Here is a 26,839-nt window from a genome sequence, read left to right on the forward strand (position 1 = left end):
AACTCAAAACAGCAAATGGCATAACAGATAGAAATATTTGAGTTGGATCTCAGGGAAATGATGGACAAAACAAAGCGGACAAATAAAAGAATGACTGGTGCCCCAGAAGGAGAGGGGAAGAGTAAAGGGCTAGGAAGATTAGTTGTGGATATAATGGGGAAAAACTTCCCAACCCTTATAAAGGACATAAATATACAAGTCAAAGAAGGTCAATGAACTCCAAATAGGCGTTCCCCAAGACACATACTAATCAGTCTGCCAAATATTGTAGAGAAGCAGAAAATCCTGAGAGTGGCAAGAAAAAAACAATCTACTATATACAAAGGAAACCATATCAGACTGAGTTCAGACTACTCAACCGGCGCTATGATGGCCAGAAGGCAGTGGTATGATATATTTAAGATCCTGAAAAGACTTCCATCCTAGAATTCTGTACCGAGCCAAATTGTCCTTCAAAACTGAAGGAAAGATCAAAAATTTCACAGAGAAACAAATCCTGAAAGAATCTGTCAACAAGAGACTGGCCCTATAAGAAATACTAAAGGGAGTTCTGCCAGCTGGAAAAACAAAACAAACAAACAAACAAAAAACAGGAGAAGGAGGTCTGGAGAGGGGCACAGAACTGAAAAGTACAAGGGTAACTTAAACAATAAAGAGAAAGAGGGAAGATCTGACAAATAAAATCCAAAAGGTAAGATGGCAGATTCAAGAAACAGCTTTTCAGTAATAACTCTGAATGTTAATGGACTAAACTTAGCAATTAAGATACAGCTAGACAGAATGGATTAAGAAATATAATCCAGCTATATGCTGCTTACAAAAGACTCATCTTAGACACAAGAATACAAATAGATTGAAAGTAAAAGGATGGAAAAAGATGTTCCACCCAAGTTGTAACCAAAAGAAAGGAGGAGTAGCTATACTAGTATCGGGCAAAATAGACTTTAGATGTAAAGACTACATGAGAGACAAAGGGCACTATATATTAATAAAAGGCACAATTCACCAAGAAGAAATAACAATCACAAATGTTTATGCTCCCAAACAAGGAGCTTCAAAGTACATGAGACAGACAATGGCAAAATTGATGGGAGTGATACATGCTTCAACAATAATGGTAGAAGACTCCAATACACCACTCTCCTCTATGGACAGAACAATCAGATCTAATAGACATATATAGGTCATTGCACCCCAAAGCACTAGGATATATGTTCTTCTCTAGTGCTTATGGAACATTCTCAAGGATACACCATATGCGGGGGCACAAAACAGGTCTTTATAAATTTAAAAACATTAAAATTATTCAAAGCACTTTCTCTGATCACAATGAAATGAAGCTGGATATCAATAACCACCAAATAATGAGAACTTCACAAATATTTGGAGATTAAATAATACACTCTTCAACAACCAGTGGGCCAAAAAAAAGGAAATTGACAGAGAGATCAGCAGCTATCTGGAGACGAATGAAAATGAGAATACAACATATCAGAACTTAGGGAATATGAGGAAAGCTGTGCTGAGAGGGAAACTTATTGCCCTAAATGCCTATATTAAAAAACAAGAAAGAGCAAAAATCGAGGACTTAACTGCTCACCTGGAGGAAATTGAGAAAGAGCAGCAAACTAACCCCAAAGCAAACAGAAGAAGAGAAATAACAAAAATTAAAGCAGGGTTAAATGAATGGGAGAACAAAAGAACAACAGAAAGAATCAATAAAACTAAAAGTTGGTTCTTTGAGAAAATAAAAAACTGATGAGCCACTAGCAAAACTGACAAAGAAAAAAGAGAGGATGCAAATAAACAAAATTAGAAATGAGAAGGGGTGCGTTACCATAGATCCTGAAGAAATAAAATAAATCATAAAAGGATACTATGAATACCTACTACCAACAAACTAGACAACTTAGATAAAATGGACAAATTCATAGAAATACACAAACAAGCTACACTGACCCAGGAAGAAATAGAACATCTCAGCAAACCAGTCATAAGTAAAGAGATTCAATCAGTCATCAAAAATCTTTCTACAAAGAAAAGCCCCCAGATGGCTTCACGGGGGAATTTTATCGAACATTCCAAAAAGAACTAACACCAACGCTGTTCAAACTTTTCCAAAAAATTGAGGAAAAAGGAACACTACGTAATGCATTTTATGAAGCTAATATCATTCTAATACCCAAACTGGGTAAAGTTGCTATAAGAAAGGAAAATTACAGGCCAATCTCCCTAATGAACACAGATGCAAAAATTCTCAACAAAATACTAGAAAATCAAATCCAACAACACATTAAAAGAATTATACGCCATGACCAAGTGGGTTTATACCAGGAATGCAAGGATGGCTCTACCCAAGAAAATCAATTAATGTAATACAGTACATTAACAAATCAAAAGGGAAAAAATCACATGATCATCTCAATTGATACAGAAAAAGCATTTGACAAAATTCAACATCCTTTTCTGTTAAAAACACTTCAAAACATAGGAATCAAAGGTAACTTCCTCAATATGATAAAGGGCATATATGAAAAACTGAAAGCTTTCCCACTAAGATCAGGAATGAGATAAGGATGTCCACTATTACCACTATTATTCAACATCGTACTAGAAGTTCTATCTAGCTAGAGCAATCAGACAGTAAAAAGAAATAAAAGGCATCCAAATTGGAAAGGAAGAAACAAAACTCTCATTATTTGTAGATGATATGATACTATACTTGGAAAATCCTGAAAAATCGATAACAAAGTTACTTGAGCTAATAAACAAATTCAGCAAGGTGGTGGGATATAAAATTAATGTGCAAAACCCACTAATGTTTCTACACACCAGCAATGACCTAACTGAGGAGTATGTTAAGGATAAAATTCTATTCAAAATAGCAACTAAAAGAGTCAAGTACTTAGGAATGAACTTAACTAGGGACATAAAGGATTGTACATAGAAAACTGTATAACATTGCTAAAAGAAATCAAAGAATATCTAAATAGGTACTCATGGATAGGAGGGTTAAATATAGGAAAGATGTCAATTCTACCCAAATTAATTTGCAGATTCAACACAGTACCAATCAAAATTCCAACAACTTACTTTGAAGACTTGGAAAAGCTAGTTACCAAATTCATCTGGAAGGAAAAGAGACCTCAAATAGCTAAAGCATCCTAAAAAATTAGAATGAAGTGGGAGGATTAACACTCCCTGACTTATTATAAAGCCTATTATAAAGGCACAGTGGTCAAAAGAGCATGGTACTGGCACAAAGATAGAAATATTGACCAATGGAATTGAATCGAGAGTGCAGAATAGACCACCAAATCTATGGTCAACTCATTTTGACACAGTCCCCAAATCCTCTAAATGGGGACAAAATAGTCTTTTCAATAAATGTGCATGAGAGAACTGGATATCAATAGCCAAAAGAATGAAAGAGGACCCTTACTTTACACCCTATACAGAAATTAACTCAAAGTGGGTCAAACACCTAAATATAAGAACTAGCATCATAAAGCTTCTAGAAGAAAATGTAGGGAAACATCTTCAAGACCTACTAATAGGAGATAGCTTCTTCAACTTTACATGCACAGCCCAGGCAACAAAAGAAAAAAATAAATTAATGGGAACTCCTCAAAATCAAATACTTCTGGCATCTCAAAAGACTTTGTCAAAAAGGTGAATGGGAGAGAATATTTGAAAATCACATATTGGACAAAAGTTTGATATTTTGTATATACAAAGAAATCATACAACTCAACAACAAAAGAACAAAACATCCATTTATAAAATGGGCTAAAGATACAAATAGGCATTTTTCTGAAGAGCAAATACAGATGGCTCAAAAGCACATGAATAGATGCTCATTTTCATTAGCAATAAGGGAAATGCTGGAAAAGACTAAAATGAGATACCACCTTGTACTTATAAGAATGACTATTATTAAGCAAACTGGAAACCATTAATGTTGGAGAGGATGTGGAGAAATTGGGACACTTATACACTGCTGGTGGGAATGTATAATGGTACAGTCACTATGGAAGACAGTTTGGTGGTTCCTTAGGAAACTAAATATCAAGTTGCCCTATGACCCAGCCACACACTACTTGGTATATACTCAGAAGAGAGGAAAACAGTGACACAAATCGACATTTGCATACTGATGTTCATAGCAGCATTATTCACAATCGCCAAAAGATGGAAACAACCCAAAGGCCCATCAACAAATGAGTGGATATATACGTACATATATATACATGTGGTATATATATATATATAGATGACAGAATATTATGCAGCAGTAAGACAAAATGCCATCCTTAAGCACATGACAAGATGGATAAGCCTTGAGGACATAATGTTGAGTGAAATTAGCCAGACACAAAAGGACAGATACTATATGATTCCACTTTTATGACCAGCATAAAGATAGAATCAGAGGCTTATAATACAGGATATAGAGGATTTAAGGATACATAAAATCTACAGATGGGTGAACCATTAGCTAATGAGATTGAACTCAAATGTAAGGGAATAGATAGCAGTGAAGGTGATTCTCTACTGGGTCTAGAAGTAATACTACCTTTAAAGATGAACAAGATTGAAACGGGTTGTATAGACCTACGTGTCCCACTGATTAACACTAGAAATATGAATTAGTTCTCGCAAGAAGTACTTCAAAGATATGATTCTTTTACAAAGAGTGTTTAAGTCCAGGGTACAGGGGGGAAAACTGCTATTACATGCTATGAGCTATGTTCAAAAGAAAACCATCAGCGCTACCACAGCAATAGGAGAGGTAAATAACGGGGAGAAGGACAAGAGTTAAGGGGAGGTTTAGATTTCCTGTTTGGTAAGGGTGTGTTAATTGGTTATCTTTCTCTTGGGAACAATGAAACTATCTAAAATTGAGAATATAGATGAACTGTGGACTTGGGGCATTATACATGATGCCAAATGAATGCAGGTGACTGAAGGATGCACTGACTGAGAAGTAGATTGGTGAATGATGGTGTGTACTTATGATCAAATATTGTGCTGCTACAAAAAGGAATGAAGTCATGAGGCATGCAACGATGTGAATGAATCTGTGGGACATTTGGTGAATCAAGATAAGCCAGAAACAAAAGAACAATTATTGTATGGCCTCCTTTAGAAAAGGCTTGTAAGAAAAACAGGGGCCTAGATTGTAAGTTCTTATAGCAGACACATTCAATCCAGAGTGGTGATTATTATTTCTGGATTTTGAGAGGCTGTTTTATATATCTATAACCTAGTATTCAGAGATTAGGAATGAAGCCGGTCAGATTGGGGTTAAAGTAATTCAGAACACAGGGTTAAGGAAGACAGTGTCTATATTTTAGAACCACACATACTATTTGAGACCAAAGGAAGAAAGTTTTATTTGGTCTGGAACTGAAATTTTTGTAGCGTATACTCTAATTCAACCTATCTGTATAGCTCATTTGAACAATTAAAACACAGGGACCCCAGAATAAGAAAGAGGTCCTTTAATCCTGTATACATTATTGTAATGCCTGGATACATTCTAGATTATATTAAGCAGATAATCAAAAAGTCCCTTGAGGGATGGAAGAAAGAATATGGAACATTAAACCTTACCATCAGGGAATTCCCTGATACTGTGTCAAACTTTAGGGACACCCAAATCAATAGGCCATGCCCTCGATCATGAGGCTTATACTTGTGAAGCTTATGTAGGTACTGTAAAAGCTTAGACTACCTATAGGCATGCCTAAGTTACTTCTGGAGGACCTCTTTTGTTGCTCAGATGTGGCCACACTCTCTCTAAGCCCAACTCTGCAAGTGACATCATTGCCTTCCTCTCTACGTAGGACATGACATCCAGGAGTGAAATATATATGCTTCCACGAGGGTTCTATGCACTAGATCAACTTTCCAGAAACCTACAATCTCCAGATGGGTCCCTAATCCAGATAAGTCCTGAAACCTAGAGGGCCCAGCCTCTCCAGAACATCAAATAGTTCCATCTCCCCACCCCATATTAGTGACAGACCCTTCCAATACGAAAAAGTTAGAACGGCCATAGCCCAAACCCCCTAAAGAGAGGGATGGAAAATTCAAAAGTGATGGTGGAGTTATACAGTGAAGACAGGAGTCAACAAATGAATATGCATGCTGATTCATTAAACTGATATCTCTTTTAGCCTCCAGTATCTTAGAGCAGCTAAAAGTAAAAACCTAAGATTATGCAATTATAAACCATGTCAAACTCTGAAATACATTCTACAACTAGTTGTGGTGCTGCGCTTTGGAATTTATAGCTTTTTGTATATATGTTATTTTTCACAAAAAAGGAAAGAAATTAGATTGTGATGACAAAAAATATTTAAGCTTCTAACCTCCTATATTCTGGAGCAGCAAGAAGGAAAAATCTGAGAGGATCGTATGGCAGCCTACAACAAACTCTGGGATCTGTCCTGTAACTACTTGTTGAAGAGTATTGCTTTTTTATTCCTTTGTTTTGTATATATGTTTTATACTATGCAATAAAATAAGCTAAAAAAAAAGAACATGGCTTCAAAAGGGTTTTAAAAAAATTAAAAAAAAATAATATAGGCATAAAAAAAGAAACGTACAGGAACTTATAAATAAGATGTCTATTATGATAACATTTTATTTTTTTCATAAACAAGTTTTAAATATTCCAAAGAAAACGAATTGTAAAATTACTTATCTGATAAATTCTATAGGAATTAAAGAATTCTTTTATAAAGTGAACAAAACAAAACTATAAATGAAAGACTACTTCCCTTACATGGTTGAGAATATCTATTCAACATCCAGAAATATACCTAATATTTAAACACTATTTTCTGTTCAAGTCAAGAAGAGATCAAGAATGTCAGTATAACCATATTATTATAAGGTTCTGGAAAGTCTAGCTAATTTAGTAAAGTAGGGAAAGTATTAAAGGTATATACCTTTATATAAAACATAAGTTTATCATTATTTATAATTTATATAATTACTTTTCTAGAAATTAAAAAAATTAAGAAAATTATCAGAACTAATAAAAGTTTAGTAAGGAAGATAAATAAAAATGAATACAGAAAAATTCCAATCATAAGCAGCTAGAATTATCTTTGAGACAAAAATATCATTCACAATAACAACAGGCAAAAGGTTTCAAGTATTAAATATTTATATATATGACATATATGATAAATACAGAAATATATATGCAATTATATAGCTATATAAATTGTATAAATGTATATATTTCTACATATGTAATCTGTTTAACATACAGTGTTCTAAATACCTTAAAGAAGAGGAAATTTGGGCAAAAGAAGTGAACTGGTGATTCAACAAAGAAATACAGATGGTTAATAAGCACACACAAAAATACTCATTCTCGTTAGTTATCAAATAAATCCAAATTAAAGGAAGATGCTTATTTTTGCCTACAGAATTGAAAACTAGTTCTTAAATTTAAATTATATCATCCTGTTGGAGAGCATTTGGAGTAGAACAGGGACAACCTATCTGAAGGGCAATTTTACAATTCATAGTTTGTTCTACGACTTCTATGTCAAGAAAATAATCACACATAAACAAACCTTTAAATAAATCTGTATGAAAGTAAAAAAATTCTTATGAAAAACTGGAGATTGGTTAACTGAATTATGGTTCATCCTAACTTTAAATGCTATGTAGGCATTAAGAATCAAATGTTTTCAGATTATGTAATGACATGGTATAATGGCCCTGATATCAAATTACATGACAAAGGAGCAGGATACACAGTACTCTTTATTTCTCAATCCTAATTTTTTGTAAAGTATCTATATGGCAGACAATATTACATGCTGTGAGCCCATCTCAATCTCCTTTTCCCCTTTCATTCCTCATAGTACAGGCTGGAAAAGCACTTTTTCCTAATCTCCTTAGCAGTTTTGGGTGGCCCTATGACATTGTTCTGGTCCATATGAGATAAGCAGATACCTTATGGGGTTTATGGGGAGTAGACAGCCTTAAAAATAGAAAATTTCTGCTTTTCACATAAAAAAGGACAGATGAAGCTGGTCCTGAATGCAAATGTAGTAGAGCCTGCAGCAGCCATTTTGCAGCCTTGATGAGGCAAAAAGAATTGCAGAGATGTTAGCCTGGACACCGCTGAGCTGTTGAACTGATAGTAATTGCTTTCCTCTGGATTTCTTATTAAGTAAAAAAAACCTCTTTTTCTTTGGATCATTATAGCTGGATTTTCTGTATCTGAACACAATCTTAATGGATACAATATATATGCCTAAAAAATCTTCAAAATGTTAATGATTATTTTTGAGTGGTTAAATTATGGCTGATTTTTACTTTGTTCTTTAGAGTTTGATAAAATTTTTAATAATAAATAATCAGATAAAAATTAAATCTCAAATATCAAGCATATGGCATAACGTAACTTTTTAAAAGATATATATTTTTTCATGATGAAGCTGTGGACTGGAAGAAGACCAAGGAGCAGCCCAGTTCTCTGCTAGCTAGGTATAACCCTGGCTATTAGTTTAAGCCAAAGTCAGTTCCCTCATATGTAAAATGAAAACAGGGCCTCTTGATGATTTTTGTGGCGCCACAGCCAGTGGATCCCTTCTGAAAATAATGTTCCTATCGTAATAAAATACATAAGCTTACAAAGGAAATCAATTTACTGAAATAGCTTATTAATAATATTAAAACACTGATTTGTGATCCAGTAATACATTTCTTCTTTATTATAATGTATTCATTAAAAAAGATCTAGCAATGGAACTAATAATTCCAATATCCAATGATATTGATTGAATATCCGGACAGGCTGTCCCTGTTCTACTCCAAATGCTCTACCACAATTTTGAGGTAGAGAGAAGCATAAATGACACTTTGTAATATCCGAAACAACTGTAATGGGATGTGAAAATATCTATAATTTCTGCTGGTGAGGTCTAATATTATTGAGGTCTGTTGCCTACAATTAGAATAGAAGAAAATGATAAATTTCATTAAGAGGTCAGTGAAAATCCATCAGAGATCACAGATCTTCTAAATTATTTTGTGACAAGTAGAACCCAAGTTTGGCATTCTTCCACTAGATGTTCTTAAAGACTTCTTTCAACGTCAAGAGTTTATGAGTCCATTAAAAATTAGTTATCTTTCATCTGAGTTTCAATATTGTCACCTCAGTGAATTTTAACAGATTTGGTTTTAGAGTTATTTCTGAAAGAAAATAATCCAGGTGATTAGTCTGCATGTTTCTTTGATGAGGATCACTCTTTACATTTAAAACAGCTTAGAAAGGAAATAAAAGAGAATTTTCATTTTTAATATTAAAGAGGGAAAAATGAAAAGACATATTCAGGGAAACATTCCAATATACATATCTTTTAAACATCCAAATAGCAAGACAAAACATAATGCACTCTATCTCCTCATCTGTGCTAGCGGGACAGTGAATGGTTGCACAGCTCTGTCAGACAGGTATCAATCAAAGTCCTGGCTCTTTAGCAACGTCCTCTTGCTAACTCGGTTTCTGCCTCTCTACAGTTCTTGTTTCATGTTTTGTTCATAATGTAAACCTTTCTTAAACATGTGAATTCTTCCCAATACCATTTCACCCACAAAGAGAAGCTCCCGTCCCACCCCTCACCTCCCTCACCACACACACATAAACGAGAACAGCTGGCCACAGCATTCTTGCCTTTATTGTTGTTCCAAACAACAGACAGTCCATGCGTCTTACAATCTTCAACCAACTCTTGCTATTAATGAGTGAAAACCCTTCCTGAAACAAAATAAGCAAAATTAGTAAAAGAAGCAAAAAGGGATAGATATGAAGAATAGTTGTGGTACAACTGCTTTCTGGGAGAAAGTGTATATTTACTCTGTTACTTAAGCACAGGAGAAAAGACTCAACAACATTAACTGCCAAGAATGACCCTTCCGAATATGTCTTCATGTCCTAATGTTCTTCCTACACGATCAACATTAATAGCTTCAGCTTATTTTTCCTTTTCTTAATCTTTTAATATTGAAAAATCAATAAAATATTAAAGATCATAAACGTCCATAGTCATATTTGCTATCAAATACGTATATTCCATACCTCTAAGATTTACCAAAATATGATTATATCCCTAAAAAACAAGGGTTTATTTTATACTAAATTTATTAACTTATCTGACACATCCCTGAATACATAGTTAGATTTCTCTTCCTAAGAATCTAATTTTAAATTTCCGGGAATGGAAAAACTGAAGCCATTTGATTTTGGATACTGAATATTTCGTTCTTCATTTCAACTGTGGGAGAGAGACCCCAACCCAAATAAACAGGCACAGAGGGCAGTAGAGGGCTCACAAATCTTAAGGCGGACAAGAGTATAAGATCCTTAAGGAGGAAAGATGAACTTTTTCTGTACTTTATTAAAAAAATAAACAGCTTGGATTCTATAATTATTATGGTAGCTCTTGAACTCCAATGATGTGCCAGTGGGTCTCCTCAGTTAAGAAGCCCGTTAAGCACAATGGGTTTAGAACACAGTAAAACCAAGCCAGACAATTGATACACTGACAGCATGCAAAATGTGTGTGCCTTTCTACTGGGATGTCAGTCATTACCAGAGTATTTTAAGAAATCCCTGATTCTTGGAAAGCAAAAGAAAATGCTGTACTTCATTCCCTCCAAACCTTTACAAAATCCCTCTTCTTAAATCTGAATATGATGAAAGTTAAAATTTTCACAGAAATGTAGAGCTGGGGAATATCTTGATATTTTCATTCAAAAACAAACAAAACCCCCCCCACGTCAATCCTAAATGGTGAATCTATGAGTTTGACTGTAGGGGTTTTTATTTTTAAAATAGAAAAAGCTAGGCAACCCATTTGTAATTTCTTCTTAAAGAAGAATATATATATTATATGCAAATATGTAGATATCTGTGGTTTAAAAGAGCAGTATATGGAGAAACTGGTACTCAGGTATAACATGGCTGCTGGGAGTAGAAACTGGTACAACCCCTATGGAGGGCAATTCAGCAATATCAGAATTACAAATGCATTTATCCTTTGATTCAGCAATCTCAATTTTGGGAATTCATTTTACACATATGAAATGATACATGCACAAGGTTAAGCATTGCTACATGTTTTGTTTATTTGTTTGCTTGTTTGCATGGGCAGGCACCAGAAATCGAACCCGGGTCTCCGGTATGGCAGGCGAGAACTCTGACTGATGAGCCACTGTGGCCCACCCTACATGTTTTAAACAGTAAAATACTGGAAACAACTCAAGTATGATCAATAGTGGACTGGTTAAATTATGGTACACTATGAAATACAAAGCAATGAGATATTATACAGATGTAAAAAATAATGAGGGGCGGTGCGATGGTGGCTCAGTGGCAGAACTCTTGCCCGCCATGCCAGAGACCTGGGTTTGATTCCCATGCCTGCCCATGCAAAAACAAATAATGAGTGCTCTATTTCACACTAATAGAGATAAAATATGAGCCATATACGCCATTTAAAATTTTCTAGTAGCCATATTCATAAAACTAAAAGAAACAGGTGGAATGAATTTTAATATTTTACTTTAACTTACATCAAAAATATAACTTCAACATGTAAACGATGTAAAAAATTAGGGCAGGCCATGGTGGCTCAGCAGGCAGAGTTCTTACCTGCCATGCCGGAGACCCGGGTTCATTTCCCGGTGCCTGCCCATTTAAAAAAAAAAAAATTAATGGCATTCTTTTTCTGTACTAAGTCTTCAAAATCTGGCATTTATTTTATACTAAGAGCTTATCTCAATTCAGACCACTATTGTTTCAATGATTAAAGTAAAATGTAATCCTACCAAAACAATAAAGTTTAGTTTAATGAGAAATTTTACACTGCTTATTTTATAATCTAAATTTAAACTAAATAAAATTAAAAATTCAGTTTTTCAGTTACACCAACCAGTCCCATAAGGCTCAGTGCAGCTCAGATAGTGCAGTTCCATATGTTCTGATCTCCAAGATATATTGTTAGGCAAAAAAAGCAAGAACCAGAGCATAGTAACATACTACGTTTTGTGTAGAAAGGGAGGGGACATAGTAATGTATGATGTTATTTATTTGTACTAAAGAAACCGATGGATATATAGCAGATTAATAAAAAGAGTTATGTGTAAGGGATGGGGGTGAACAAGGCAGATGGGGGCAGAGGTGGGAGTGAGATTTTTCACTACTTTCTTATATTGCTTTGATTTTTGAACCATGCCTTTTATATGTATGTATGAGGAAATTTGTGCAAACAACAATACCCATTCCAGTATGTCATGGAGTTGAGTTAAGCCAAGGAAGAAGTATGTCCTAAAGAAATCATTAGTATATGGGAACTCTCAGTACTACCTTTGCAACTTTTTTGTAAATCTAAAACTATTCTAAAACCACAAAAATTTCTTTTAAGGGAATGAAATAAAATGATCAGCTCTTGTCCTTGTCCTGGCCTTCCTTTTCATATCTCTGGTCCAGTTTGGGTCCAACAGAACACCTCCACTTGGCTATTCCACAGACACCTCTATCTAAAATTGTCCAGATCAGAACTCAACAGTTTTTCTCCAAATATGTTGCTGTTCTTACAGTTTATGCATCTGTAGACAACAGAATAGACCAGCCAGTCCTGAGCAATCAACCTGCCTGATACCATGCTTGACTCCCTCTTTTCTCACTCCTCCCCAATATCAATCAACCACCAGGTCTTGGAGATCCTGTCCCCAAAACAGCTTTCTCATATGATCCCTCTCCCTATTTACTCTGTCACTGCTCACAACAGGCCACCTTTGAGCCTCCCCAGAATTACTGCAACATCTCCTAAACGCTTTCCCTTTCTCCAGGCGGAATCCCCTGTACAATCTACCTATGTGGCTTCCAGTGTGGTTTCGTAAAACAAAAAAGTGATGAAGTCACACTCTTTCACAGCCATCATCCTCTCCCTCTCTGCCAAGAAACTCCTGCAAAATAAAGCCCAAATTCCTCAGTTGCATAGAGTCTCTAACATTTGGCTTATATCATGCATGATTATTTCCTTCAACTCTTATATATAAATCCTATATTAGAGCCATACAAAACTGCAGTTCTGCAAATGTGCCATGCAGCTCACTTCTTCATTTCCTTGTACAGCATTTCCCTGGAATGGACTTCCCTTTTCATCGATCTTTTAAAACCTAGCTTTATTTCAATTAATCACCACAAGACAAAGTTAGCTGAGCCTTTTTATGGCTCTTCTTCATCAATTTGACCAAACCATTTTGCCTTAGAACTTCATACATTTATCGTCCCTGCCTTCCCCCACCCAAACTGTTTGCTTAATTAACCTCTAATCATTCATTTCATCTCTTATCTTAATTGGGACACCCTGTTAAACTTTCCCATAACTTTTTTTCTTTCACAGCGTTTATCACACTTTGTGTTTGTGTATGTGTATGTGTCTCTGGTGACTGTTTTATGTCTTTTTTATTCTTCTAGACCATAAAAACTCCCTAAGGGTGGAGGCTAAATTTGCTTTGGTCACTATTGTATACACAGCATTATATAGCATTTTTTTTTTTTTTTTTTTAAGACAGAGAGAAGGAAGGAAGGATAGAAGGAAGGAAGGAAGGAAGAAAGGGAAACATTTTTAAACATTTTCTTGTTTTTATTGTATTCTGTTTCTCCGTTTTTGTTACATGGGCTGGGGCCGGGAATCGAACCGAGGTCCTCCGGCATAGCAGGCAAGCACTTTGCCCGCTGAGCCACCGCGGCCCGCCCTATATAGCATTTTGATACATGAAAATGTTTCACTAGTTTTATTGATTAAATGAATGAATGAAACCCCTTTTAAAAATTAACAAAATACTTCATGTCAGTACTATACTTGCAAGCAGTGATGTCCACAAATTTATTATCTTTATTATATAGAATGTCTTATGTGACTTATACTTATCTTGCTCAAGATTCAGAAGGAGTGCTTTCATAATGTTTGGGGATTTACTAAAGAAGAAGTCTATGCATACCTGACTACTTATCATTCATATATTGCCAGATTGCAATCATTTACCTCCTTATCTTTGAAAATTCACCTCTTGGAATCTCCTTTACTGCTAATCCATCTGGTGAATTCAGCTTAGCTTTTAACCAACAGCTCCTCTCTGTAGCCTTTCCGGATTTTCTGAATGGTTAATGATGTGCTCTGTGTTCCCACAGCATGCTGTGTTTGCTGCTACTAAAACACTCTTTAATACTGCTAAGCTCCTACCATGGCCAGACACTGTGCTTGTGGTTAAAAAGAGACACAGAATCTTCCCCAAGGAGCGATGCAACCGAATCACCCAGGGAGCTAGTTCTCCTGTTGCTTGTGACCATTTCCCCACCAAGTCAAAAATCACTGCCACAAGAAGTCACCAGTACTGCTAAGTCTGTGTTATCGCTTGGAAGTATTGGGGATGGAAAAATGGTTGAGAATTGACACTTCAGGGGTAGCGGTGGAGAACAGAAAACTCTACTTTCCAATTTAACATAAGACAAAAGAATAGGAGCTCATAATAAAAAAATAAGGTCCAGGATACAGTAGTCTCATGGAAGTGAAAATGGATGGTCAACAGTGTCAGGTGGTGCGTAGGGACAAATTAAAAATATGAGCTGAAAAACCTGCATTTAATATGGCAGTCAGGGGGTGACAAGCATAACAATATCTGTGTATAGATGTTATTCCATCTCATTGTCTTTCTAGCTTCCACTTTATTGCAAGTTTCATGAGAACAAAAACTGTCTCACTTATCTTTGTATCCTATGTGTTGTTAAATGAATAAAAAAGAAGAGTGCCAATCTCTGATGATGGGTGTCACTCCTATTTCCTCCAATCAGACTCTGACCCACACCTTCATCTTCTTGTCTAACTCAGGCACAGCCTCACTGAGGTCCAGGGTTGGAGAAGCACACTATACTTTTATATAGAGTCTAAAGCTTTGTTTTTCAAAAATTATAAAGTATGAAGTTCATTTCTAGATTTTATTCATGTTCTCTATGGCCCTTATCATATAATTAACTGTTGCCATAGAAATGAACAGAAAGGAAGCCTCCAATAGAAGGGAGAGCTGCAAAAGTACCTAAATAAAATAGACACAGAGATTAGTTGCAGACAATGTGTAGTTCAAGGATGGCAGACAAAACTATTTGTGCCCTCATCCAAGCTGATTCACTTTCCTCTGATGTTGACTCTATTATTGGCTAGTTTCTTTGGGTCTGATTTTACCCACTAGTTTGCGTAAGCAAGACAGGAGAGGAGTATGGGGTCACTGGCATTTAGCTAGGTAAATTGGCTTTAAACCCATGTCAGTTATTCTTTTATAAATGGTTTGAAGAAAACACAGCATTTTACTTTTTGTAGAAATGATCATCCAAAATGCTGCCACAAATATCACAATCCAAGGGAAAAGAAAAGAATAGGGTTGCAAAAATAACTTCATGACTAATCTTCTGACAACCCACCTAGTCTCTAAGCACAGAGTACCCAAAGGGCTTCTTGATAAATATGAGAAAGCATTAAGGTGCCTGGTGACTTACTTAAAAATTAGATCCTGGCTTAAGGTTCAGGGTTGTATTTCTGACTCATTTTTCATGAGAGCTTAGGGTTATGAGGTTCAAATTACACTGAAAACAGGGGGTAAAACCCATTACAAAGGAACTGTTACAGAATATGAAAACACAACCACGTGAAAGAGGAGAGAAAAGAAGTTTGGGGATTTTTAAAAAATTAAAATGTCAATAATGGTAACCAATTTTTACTTACTAAGCTAATAAAAGGGAACAATGAAGAGATAATAAAAAATAATTTATAGAATGAGGGCATCAACTGGTGATGTAAAACATTCCCCTGGAAGAGTCTACCTTCTGAATCAACTAATCAAAGGTCAAATTCTACTCACTTGGAACTCTGGATGATGACAGAGACTAGAGAAGGACTCCACAAAAGCTAAATAGAAGAAAGACCTCTATTACGGTTAGGTTCATGTGTTACCTTGGCCAGGTTATGGTGCCCAGTTGTTTGGTCAAGTAAGTACTGGCCTAACCATTACTGCATGGACATTCATGGCTGGTTAATAAACCAGAAAGTTGGTTTTTCAACTTTCTAAACAATTCCTGTATGGGGTACTGCTGACTTTAATAGCTTCAGAGCTCTGACTCTGAGTCTCAGGTGTTACATAAATACCCAAAGTTTCTGGGTAAGACCACGTTATATACAAACAGCTCAGTATCTCAGAATTTAGAATTAACAGTTAGACCTCCTGGTAATAGGTGACTGCTGTAAGAGCTTACAATCTGGGACTCTACAATAAGTCTCAACCTGATAACCTATGCTCTTGATTTAGTTCACTGAATTTTTATATTATAGTTAGTTCATATAATAGAAGCATAATAATATTTGTATTTTTTGCTTCTGATATTTCATTCAACATACAGCTCTTAAGGTTCATTCATCTAGTTGCATGCCTCATACGAAGTTCTTCAGTTTTTACAGGACATTTATTTAGGATGTGGTGTGCAGTTCCGTCGGAAGTTATATGTCTTTTTGCCCTTTCTGCAGTTAGAAGCCATCAATGATCACTGCCTAGACCCAGTAATTCACGACAGGATACAAAATAATGAGAGTTAATTTTATCATTCATTCTTCATTTATAAGCAGGAGATATCTACAAAGAGAAATTTTTGTCTCATCAACAATTTTGTTACCTTAGGTAGAAACAGGAAACAACGCTTGTTTCTTTCTCTTTACCTAGTTTTCAAAGTAATGGGGCAGTTCTCAGCATTCTAGAAAGATGACAGTGAGGGTTTTTTAAAAGTATCATTTGAAACTCACACATTTAAATATATTTGATGTTTCAATCCATTGTAGTTATGGATGCTTATATTGTTTTTCTGAAAAGTGATAGCCTTTTCAAATTGGCTTCTAAGGCCTTATGCCATGACCCTCATAATCTCAAAGCTATCAAAAGCTCAGCTGCCTTCTCTTTGCTCCTTTCTGTACCAATTTTGATAAAATACACATCTTGTAGCTGTCAATGGTTAAGCTACAAACTAATATTTGGAGGCTCACAGGAATACCTAATCATTTAAGTTTTGTTACAGATATTATCCAAGGGTCTTTGGGTTTGCTGTTATGTTTGATCTATTTTCATGTGTATATTTGAAGAGATTCAAAAGCTGTGGTGGCATTTCTGGCCAAGAGGGAATAAGAGGGTAAAAAATTACGCTCTTGTCATTAAAAACTAGAAAATCATGCAAATATTGGAAACAACGATTTTCAGAAATGGATAACAGGCAATGTAGGAATGTGACACCTGATAAATGGGAAACAAATGAAGTGACTCCTATCACTGCCCAGGCTTTTTGACTGGAATTAATTTCCAGACTGAGGCACAGACAGAGGGAAACCAGAGGCTGCAATCTGATGAGTTTAGGAAAAGGGGATAGGGATTCAAGGAGGTCTAGGTGGCTAGAATGTTCAGGCCAGAGTACCAAAGAGAAGGAGCTACACAGAGGAAAAGCTTCAGAAACCTGCATAAAAGTCTCCTTGGATGTCTGGATGGACAGCAATCTATGCATATATAAGGTAAAAATCCTACAAGACTGAGCAAGAACAACTTGTGGGAAAAGAAGGATTATCAGAAAGTATAGACAAAGAATTCCCAGAGTTCCACGGGTATAGGAATTGTCTCCCACTAGTTAGATACTAGTTAAATACTGAACGCCCTGAATACACAGGGCAGGGCGTTCAGTAGAGAACACTGAATGAATCTTGGGAAGTGGTGCTAAATTACTTCAGAATAAATGCTACTCTAGATATTCCATAAAAAAGATTTAAAATAAGTGTCGGAAGAAACAAACTGACTGCAGGTAACTTAACTATCAGAAAAAAGTTTGACACTCTAGAAGAATATAACAGGAGCCAGCACCCATCCATATAAAAGTTACAACATCTGATAAACTAGTGTTAAATATATGAAGATAGAGCACAATGACTCATAACGTTGAATAAAAACTGTCTGGAAACAAACTCGGGAACTTCAGAGGTGATGGAATTAGCAGAAAAAAGTATTTAAACAGGAATTATGAATATGCTTTGTATGCTCCTAGGTATGAAAGCAACATGAACATAATAAGGGGATAAACAGAATATTAAAAAAAACAAATGAAATCCTAAAGATAAAATATGATATTAGAAAATATAATCTATACAAAAGTAGAAATAGCACCGAAAGGAATAAAAATATGGGCAAATATAAAAGATATTTTATTTCTTATCTTTTAATTTCTATAAAATACAACAGACTTTTAAAAGCCAAAATAATAACAATGTATTATTTGATATAACATGATAAAGTAAAATATACAACAATAGCACAAAGGAAGGAAGTAGGGAAATGGAAGTATACTGTGTAAGGCCAATACATTATATGGGAAGTAGCATGGTATTTGAAGGCAGACCATGATAAGCTAAAAATGCACATTGTAAACCCTATGGCAGGGGGAGGGGCAAAGAAAGAATAGCTAATAAACCAGCAGCGAAGATAAAAAATGAAACCTTAAAAAAAACACTGATTAATCCAAAAGAAGGAGAAAAGAGGAAAAAAAGAAAGAACAGATATGATAAACAGAAAGCAAAGAGTAAGATGATAGATTTAAACACTGAAAATTAGTTAAATGCAAATGGTTCAAGTTAATTAAAAAGCAGAGTTTGTTAGCCTAGATAAAAAAAACAAGACCAAATTATATGCGGTCTACATGAAATTCACATTGAATGTAAAGATACAAATAAGTTAAAAGTAAAAGGATAGAAAAAAGATGAAAATCACTGAGTATAAAGATACAAATAAGTTAAAAAGTAAAAGGATAGTTCTTATGTTTAAACAATAAACATGAGAACTATGGAGTGGTTATATCTACATCAGCCAAATATATTTCAGATCAAAGATTATTACTGGGGATAACGAAGGACATTTTGTGTAAACGTCCAATAACACAGCTTCAAAATACATAAAATCTGCAGACTTGCAAGAAGAAACAGAAAAATCCATAATAATGGCTGGGAACATGTCTGCTCCTATATTTGTCAGGGTTCTCCGGGAAACAGAATTGACAGTAGATTTTATACAAATAACTATAATGAGATTTATTATAGGAATAGGTCACATGACTGTGGAGATGGGCAAGTCTGTATTCTGTAGTGAACCATAAGCTGGGAAGTCCAATGAAGGTTTGTGATAAGTTCCCTGACAGAAGTTGGCTAGCTGAAATAGAGATGGAAATTCTCTTCTGACTGCTGAAATCCTCAGTTCTCCTTTTAAAGCCTTTAACTGATTGAAAGAGGTATCTCTCATTGTTGAAGGTAGTCTCCTTTGTTGTGGATGTGATCATCCATAGATGTACTCAAATTACTGATGATTTAAATACAAAAAACATCCTCACTGTCATGATCAGGCCAGTGCTTGATCAACTAAATAACTGGATGCCATAACCTGGCCAAGATGACACATGAACTTCACCACCACAACTTCTCTATCAGTAATTGACAGAATAGATTGAAATCAATAGGAATATAGAATACTTGAATACTATCAACTAACTTGACTTAATTGACATTTGTAGAATATTCCACCCAACATTATTAGAATAATATTCTTTTCAAGTGCAGACAAACATTCAAAAAGACAGATGATATTCACTTAAAAGATTAGAATAATAGTGAACAGGCTTTCTGGTCACAACAGGATAAATAAAAAAAAACAAAGATAAATAACTGAAAAATTCTCAAATATTTAGAAATTTAAAAACACAATTCTTAATAATCCATGGGTCAGAAAAATCACAAGGGAAAAGAGAGATTTTTTTGGGGGGGTGATGCATGGTCCAGGAATTGAACCCAGGTCCGCATGGAAGGCAAGCATTCTACCACTGAACCACCCATGCATCCTTAATAGAAAATATTTTTAACCAAGTAAAACATAAAACCCAAACAGAAAAGTGTGGCTAGTACAGTGAAAGCAGTACTTGAGAGAAGTATATAACTTTTAATTATTAGAAAAGAAAAACTATAATCAATGGCATAAGCTTCCACCATAAGAAGTTAGAAAAAGAGCAAAGTAAAGTAGAAGGAAATACAGTAGATAAGAGCATAAATAAATTAATAAAGTAGGACACAGAAATTCCATGAAATCAGAAGTTAATTCTTTGGAAAAAAATCGATAACATTAATAAATCTGTATTTAGATTGATCAAGAACAAAAAATGAAAAGACATGAATTAACAAAAGCAGGAATAAAAGAGAAGACATTAAAACAGATCCTACAAAATGAGAATAATAATACAAATAACATTTTGCAAATATATATGACAAGCTAGATGAATTGCAAAACTACCTTGAATGACATTAAAAAAAAAAGTGAGTTAGGAAAAAACAGAAAATCTGAATACCTCTCTATCTAGTAAAGAAACTGAATTTATAATTAAAAACCCCCAACAAAGAAAACCCCAGACTGACGGTGGTGAGTTCTATTAAACAATTAAGGGAGAAGTTATATAAATCCTACACGAAAATCAGACAAAGATATTACAAATAAAAAAAACTAAAGATAAGTATGCCTCATGAACATGGCCGCCAAAAATTCTTAACAAACATTAACAATTTGAATCCAGCAACATATAAAAAGGGACCATTACCCTTTTTGTGAAATTTACCTCAGAATTGCAAGGTTAGCTTAATATTTAAAAATAAACTAATATAATTCATCATATAAAGAGAATAAAAAAGAATGATACAATAATATCAGTGTTTTGGTTTGGTAAAACTGTCAGAAATGCAGAAATGGACTGGCTTTTAACAATGGGGATTTATTAGCTTGCAAATTTTTAGTTTTGAGGCTACGAAAATGTCCAGAATTTAAGGTATCAATAGGACGATACCTTCTCTGAAGATTGGTTAGTGGCTAGCTTGGCTCCTCTGTCAGAGAGCAAGGCACAGGGCAATGTATTTAGTTGCTTCTAGCTTCTGGCTTCAATGGCTTCCTCTCAACTTCTCTGGGGTTTTTTTTTTGGTGAGCTTCTCTTAATTTTATCTCTTAGCTTCTGTATGTGTTTTATCCTCTTATAAAGGACTCCAGTAAGAGGATTAAGACCCACCTTGAATGAGGTAGGTCACATCTCAATTGAAATAGCCTAATCAAAAAGTCTTACCTACAATAGGTTTACACCCACAGGAATGGATTAAAAGAACATGACCTCTTCTGGGGTACATAAAGCCTCCATATCACCAAACTCAGTGTTGGATTAAAGATATTGACAAAATATAACACCCATTCACGATAAAAATTCTCAATCTAATGGAGGGCACCTAAGAAAAATCTATATGTAACATATTTAATGCTTCCCCCTTAAGAATAGGAGTAAGTCAAGGATGTCAACTCTTAGCTCCTGTATTCAACAATATTCTGGAATCCTACTCAGTTCAAAAAGGCAAGAAAAAGAAATAAAAGGCACATGGATTAAAGATGAAGAAAAAAAATCTATTTTTATTTATGGATGGCAGGATCATACACCTGCAAAACGTTATGGAGCCTATAAATGAGCTACTAGAACTAATACTGAATTTAGGGGTCACAGGATACAAAGCCAATATACAAAAACTAACTGCTTTTCTATAACCTAGCAATGAACAATTGGAAACTGAAATTTAAAAAATTCCATTTATGAAAGTATCAAAAAACATGAAATACTTAACTGCAAAATAATGCTGAGAGAAATTAAATTAGATGTAAACAAGAGTGATTTGACATGTTCATAGATTGGACTGTTATGATATACATTTTCTCCAAATTATTATATACATTCAAAGAAATCCCAATCAAAATCCTGTAGAAATTGACAAGCTGATTCTAAAATTCATGTGGAAGTTAAAAGGACCTAGACTAACCATAGTAAGTTCCAGAAAGAACTAAGTTGGAGGACTTATCTCACCAGTTTTAAAACCACTGTAAAGAGTAATCAAGACAGTGTGGTTTTGGCATAAGGATAGGCATACAGTTCCATGAAAGAGAAGAGTCAGAAACAGGCCCTCATATGCATGGTAAATTGATTTTGATAAAAGTGTCAGAGTAAGTCAAAGAAGAAATTAAAGTCTTTGTAATAGTGGTACGGGGAAAACTGAATTATTTTTATGGAAAAAAAATAAACCTTGACCCTTACCTCAAACCATATGCAAAAATGAACTGAAAGTAAATCACAGGCTAAGCATATGAACCAAAACTACAAAACTCATAGAGGAAAACATAAGAGAGAATCTTTGCAATCTTGGGGTAGGCAGAGAGTTCTTACATAGGATATAAAAAGCATGAACCATAACTGGATTATTTTATGAACCGGACTTAATTAAATAAAAAATCTTTAGCTCTTCCAGAGACAATGGGATGTTAAGAAAGTGAAAAACCACAACAGAGACTGGGGAAAAGTATTCGCAGTACATATAACTGAAAAAGAACATAAGCCCAGAATATATATAAATATATATATATATTTAATCTACTAAATTTTTTTAACATTGTTCACCTTATTATTTATTTATTTTTAATCCATATATTTTACTTGTCTGTCAATAAGGTAGATAAAAGGAGCAACAGACACAAGGCTTTCACAATCACACAGTCATATCACAAAGCTATATCATTATACAATCATCTTCAGGAAACATGGCTACTGGAGCACAGCTCTACATTTTCAGGCAGTTCCCACCAACCTCTCCATTATACCTTAATTAAACAGGTGATATCTATTTAATGGGTAAGAATAACCTCCAGGATAACCTCTCCACTCTGGAATCTCTCAGCCATTGACACTTTGTCTCATTTCACTTTTGCCCCTCTTGATTGAGAAGATTTTCTCAATCCCTTGATGCTGAGTTCCAGGTCATTCTAGGATTTCTGTCCCACGTTGCCAAGAAGCTCCACACCCCTGGAAGTCATGGAGGGCAGTGAGTATGCCTGTCATATTGGCTGAGAGAGAGAGGCCATATCTGAACAATGGAAGAGATTCTGTTGGGGGTGACTATTAGGGCTAATTTTAAGTAGGTTTAGCCTATCCTTTGCGTGGTTAAGTTTCACATGAACAAACTCAAAGATTGGGGGCTCAGCCTTGCTTTGGTTGTCCCCACTGCTTGTAAGAATATCAAGAATTGTCTATTTGGGAATGTTGAATTTTCCCCCTTTCTCACCATGCCCCCAAGGGGACTTTGCAAATACTTTTCATTCACTGTTCAAATCACTCTGGGATTTATCTGGGCATCACTTTGGACAAACCTACAAAATCTCATGCTCTATTCAAGGTTCCAAGTATTATGGTATTCAATTACGCTGTCCACATAAGTTATATTAGGAAATGTACTAGTCAAAATAAAAATTTTGTACCAAATAAACTAAACATTTTTTGCTTTAATCTCACACATAAAGTTTTAACATATTAATTACCATCTATTTTGAACACCCTGCAGTATTGACATTCCTTTGTTCTTCCTCATGCAAAAACATTTTTAAATTTGTACATTTAGTCACTATCATTACACAGTTTAGGCATTCCTAGATTATACCATCTCAGTCTTTATCATCTATCTTTCCTTCTGATTTTCATTTGTGCCCCCCAGGCCTCCTCCCTCTATCATTCTCACATTCAGCTTCATTCAGTGTTCTAACATCACTGTATTACAGTTAGGTAGTATTGTGCTATCAGTTTCTAAGTTTTTACAATCAGTCCTGTTGCACAATCTGTATCCCTTAAGCTCCAATTACCCAATATCTACCCTATTTCTATTTCCTGATTGTCTCTGTTACCAACTGAAATTCTCCAAGTTTATTCACTAATGTCAGTTCATATCAGTGAGACCATACAGTATTTGTCCTTTTGTTTCTGGCAAATCTCACTCAGCATAATGTCCTTAAGGTCCATCCATGTTGTTACATACTTCATAACTTTATTCTGTCTTACAGCTGCATAATATTCCATCATATGTATATACCACAGCTTGTTTAGCCATTCTTCGGTCGATGGACATTTTGGCCTTTTCCATCTCTTCGCAATTGTTAATAATGTTGCTATAAACACTGGTGTGAAAACGTCCATTTGTATCTTTGCCCTCGTGTTCTGAGTAGATACCTAGCAATGGTATTGCCGGGTCATATGGCATTCTATACTTTACTTCCTGAGGAACTGCCAAACTGCCTTCCATAGTGGTTGTACCATTTGACATTCCCACCAACAGTGGATGAGTGTGCCTCTTTCTCCGCATCCTCTCCAGCACCTGCCGTTTTCTGTTTTATTGATAATGACCATTCTGGTGGGTGTGAAATGACATCTCATTGTGGTTTTGATTTGCATTTCCCTAATAGCCAGGGAAGTTGAGTATTTATTCATATGCCTTTTGGCCATTTATATTTCCTCTTCTTAGAAGTGCCTGTTTATGTCTTTTGCCCATTTTGTAATTGGGTTGCCTGTCTTTTTGTCATTGAGTTGAACAATTTCTTTATATATATTGGATACTAGACCTTTATGTGATATATCATTTCCAAATATTGTCTTCCATTGTATAGGCTGTCTTTTTACTTTCTTGACAAAGTTCTTTGAGGCACTAAGGTGTTTAATTTTTTTTAATTTACTGATTAAAAAAAATTTAACAAACGAACTAAAACATTAACATATATAATCAGTAATTCACAATATCATCACTTAGTTGCATATTCATCATTTCTTAGAACATTTGCATCAATTCAGAAAAAGAAATAAAAGACAACAGAAAAAGAAATAAAACTAAAACAGAAAAAAAGATTATACATACCATACCCCCTACCCCTTGCTTTCATTAGCATTTCAAACTAAATTTATTTTAACATTTGTTCTCCCTATTATTTATTTTTATTCCATATGTTCTACTCATCTGTTGACAAGGCAGATAAAAGGAGCATCAGACACAAGGTTTTCACAATCACACAGTCACATTGTGAAAGCTATATCATTATTCAATCATCCTCAAGAAACATGGCTACTGGAACACAGCTCTACATTTTCAGACAGTTCCCTCCAGCCTCTCCATTACATCTTGAATGACAAGGTGATATCTACTTAATGCATAAGAATAACCTCCAGGATAACCTCTCAACTCTGTTTGGAATCTCTCAGCCATTGATACTTTGTCTCATTTCACTCTTCCTCCTTTTGATCAAGAAGGTTTTCTCAATCCCTTGATGCTGAGTCTCAGCTCACTCTAGGGCTTTTCCAATCTAAGGCGTTTAATTTTGAGGAGTTCCCATTTATTTCCTTCTTTCTTCAATGCTCGTGCTTTGGGTATAAGATCTAGGAGACTGTTTAGTTTATCAGTTTAAGTTGTTCATAGTATCCTCTCATTACTTCCTTTATTTCTGCGGAATTATAAGATTTATAAGACATTTCCCTAAATTTTCTTCTAAAAAACTTCTAAAAGTTTTATGGTCTTAGATCTAATGTTTAGGTCTTTGATCCATTTTGACTTAATTTTTCTAAAGGGTGTGAGATATGGATCCTCTTTCATTCTTTTGCATGTGGCTATCCAGTGCTCTAGGCAGCATTTATTGAAGAGACTGTTCTGTCCCAGGTGAGTTGGCTCGACTGTCTTATCAAAGATCAATTGTCCATAGATAGAGAGGGTCTATATCTGAACATTCTATTCGATTCTACTGGTCAGAAGATCTATCTTTATGCCAGTGCCATGCTGTTTTGACCATTGCAGCTTCATAATATGCCTTAAAGTCAGGTAGCGTGAGACCTCTGACTTCATTTTACTCTCTCAGGATATTTTTTAGCTATTTGGGGCATCCTGCCCTTCCAGATAAATTTGGTTATTCGTTTTTCTATTTCTGAAAAGCAAGTTTTTGGGATTTTAATTAGTATTGCACTGAATCTGTAAATCAATTCAGGTAGAATTGACATCTTAACTATATTTAGTCTTCCAATCCATGAACACCGTATGCCCTTTCATTTATTTAGGTCTTCTGTGATTTCTTTTGACAATTTCTTGTAGTTTTCTTTGTATAGGTCTTTCGTATCTTTAGTTAAATTTATTCCCAAATATTTTATTCTTTTGGTTGCAATTGTAAAGATAATTTTTTCTTGATTTCCCCCTCACATTGTTCATTACTAGTGTATAGAAACACTACAGGTTTTTGAGTATTGATCTTATAACCTGCCACTTTGCTGTACACATTTATTAGCTCTGGTAGTTTTGCTGTGGATTTTTCAGGGTTTTCGATTTGATGTGATTTGATATAACATCATATATTTGATATAGTATCATATCACATGCAAACAGTGAGAATTTTACTTCTTCCTTTCCAATATTGATGCCTTGTATTTCTTTTCTTGTCTAATTGCTCTGGCTAGAACTTCCAACACAATGTTGAATAACAATGATGATAGTGGATCCTTATCTTGTTACTGATCTTAGGGGGAAAGTTTTCGGTTTTTCCCCATTCAGGATGATGTTAGCTGTGGGTTTTTCATATATTCCCTTTATCATGTTGAGGATGATGTTCCCTTCTACTTCTATCCTTTGAAGCATTTTCAACAAGAAAGCATGTTGAATTTTGTCAAATCCATCAATCTAGATGATCATGTGGTTTTTCTGCTTTAATTTGTTGATATGGTGTATTACATTAATTGATTTTCTTATGTTGAACCATCTTTGCATACCTAGGATGAATCCTACTTGGTCAGGGTGTATAATTCTTTTAATGTGCT

At 34.9% G+C, this 26,839-nt stretch overlaps 1 protein-coding gene across 2 annotated transcripts in view; it reads right to left on the bottom strand.

The window, feature by feature from the left end:
• Positions 1–26,839, bottom strand: part of REC114 (REC114 meiotic recombination protein) — a 210,371-nt gene that overhangs the window by 43,038 nt on the left and 140,494 nt on the right. The window contains exon 3 of one of the 2 annotated variants that reach the window (XM_077123847.1): positions 9,710–9,793. The exons of the other annotated variant lie outside the window; for it this stretch is intronic. Within the exon in view, the coding sequence (XP_076979962.1) occupies positions 9,710–9,793 (84 nt within the window). The remainder of the gene's footprint in view (positions 1–9,709; positions 9,794–26,839) is intronic. 2 annotated transcript variants of the gene reach the window in all.

Source organism: Tamandua tetradactyla, chromosome 12 (assembly GCF_023851605.1).
Source record: "Tamandua tetradactyla isolate mTamTet1 chromosome 12, mTamTet1.pri, whole genome shotgun sequence".
Taxonomy (NCBI): domain Eukaryota; kingdom Metazoa; phylum Chordata; class Mammalia; order Pilosa; family Myrmecophagidae; genus Tamandua; species Tamandua tetradactyla.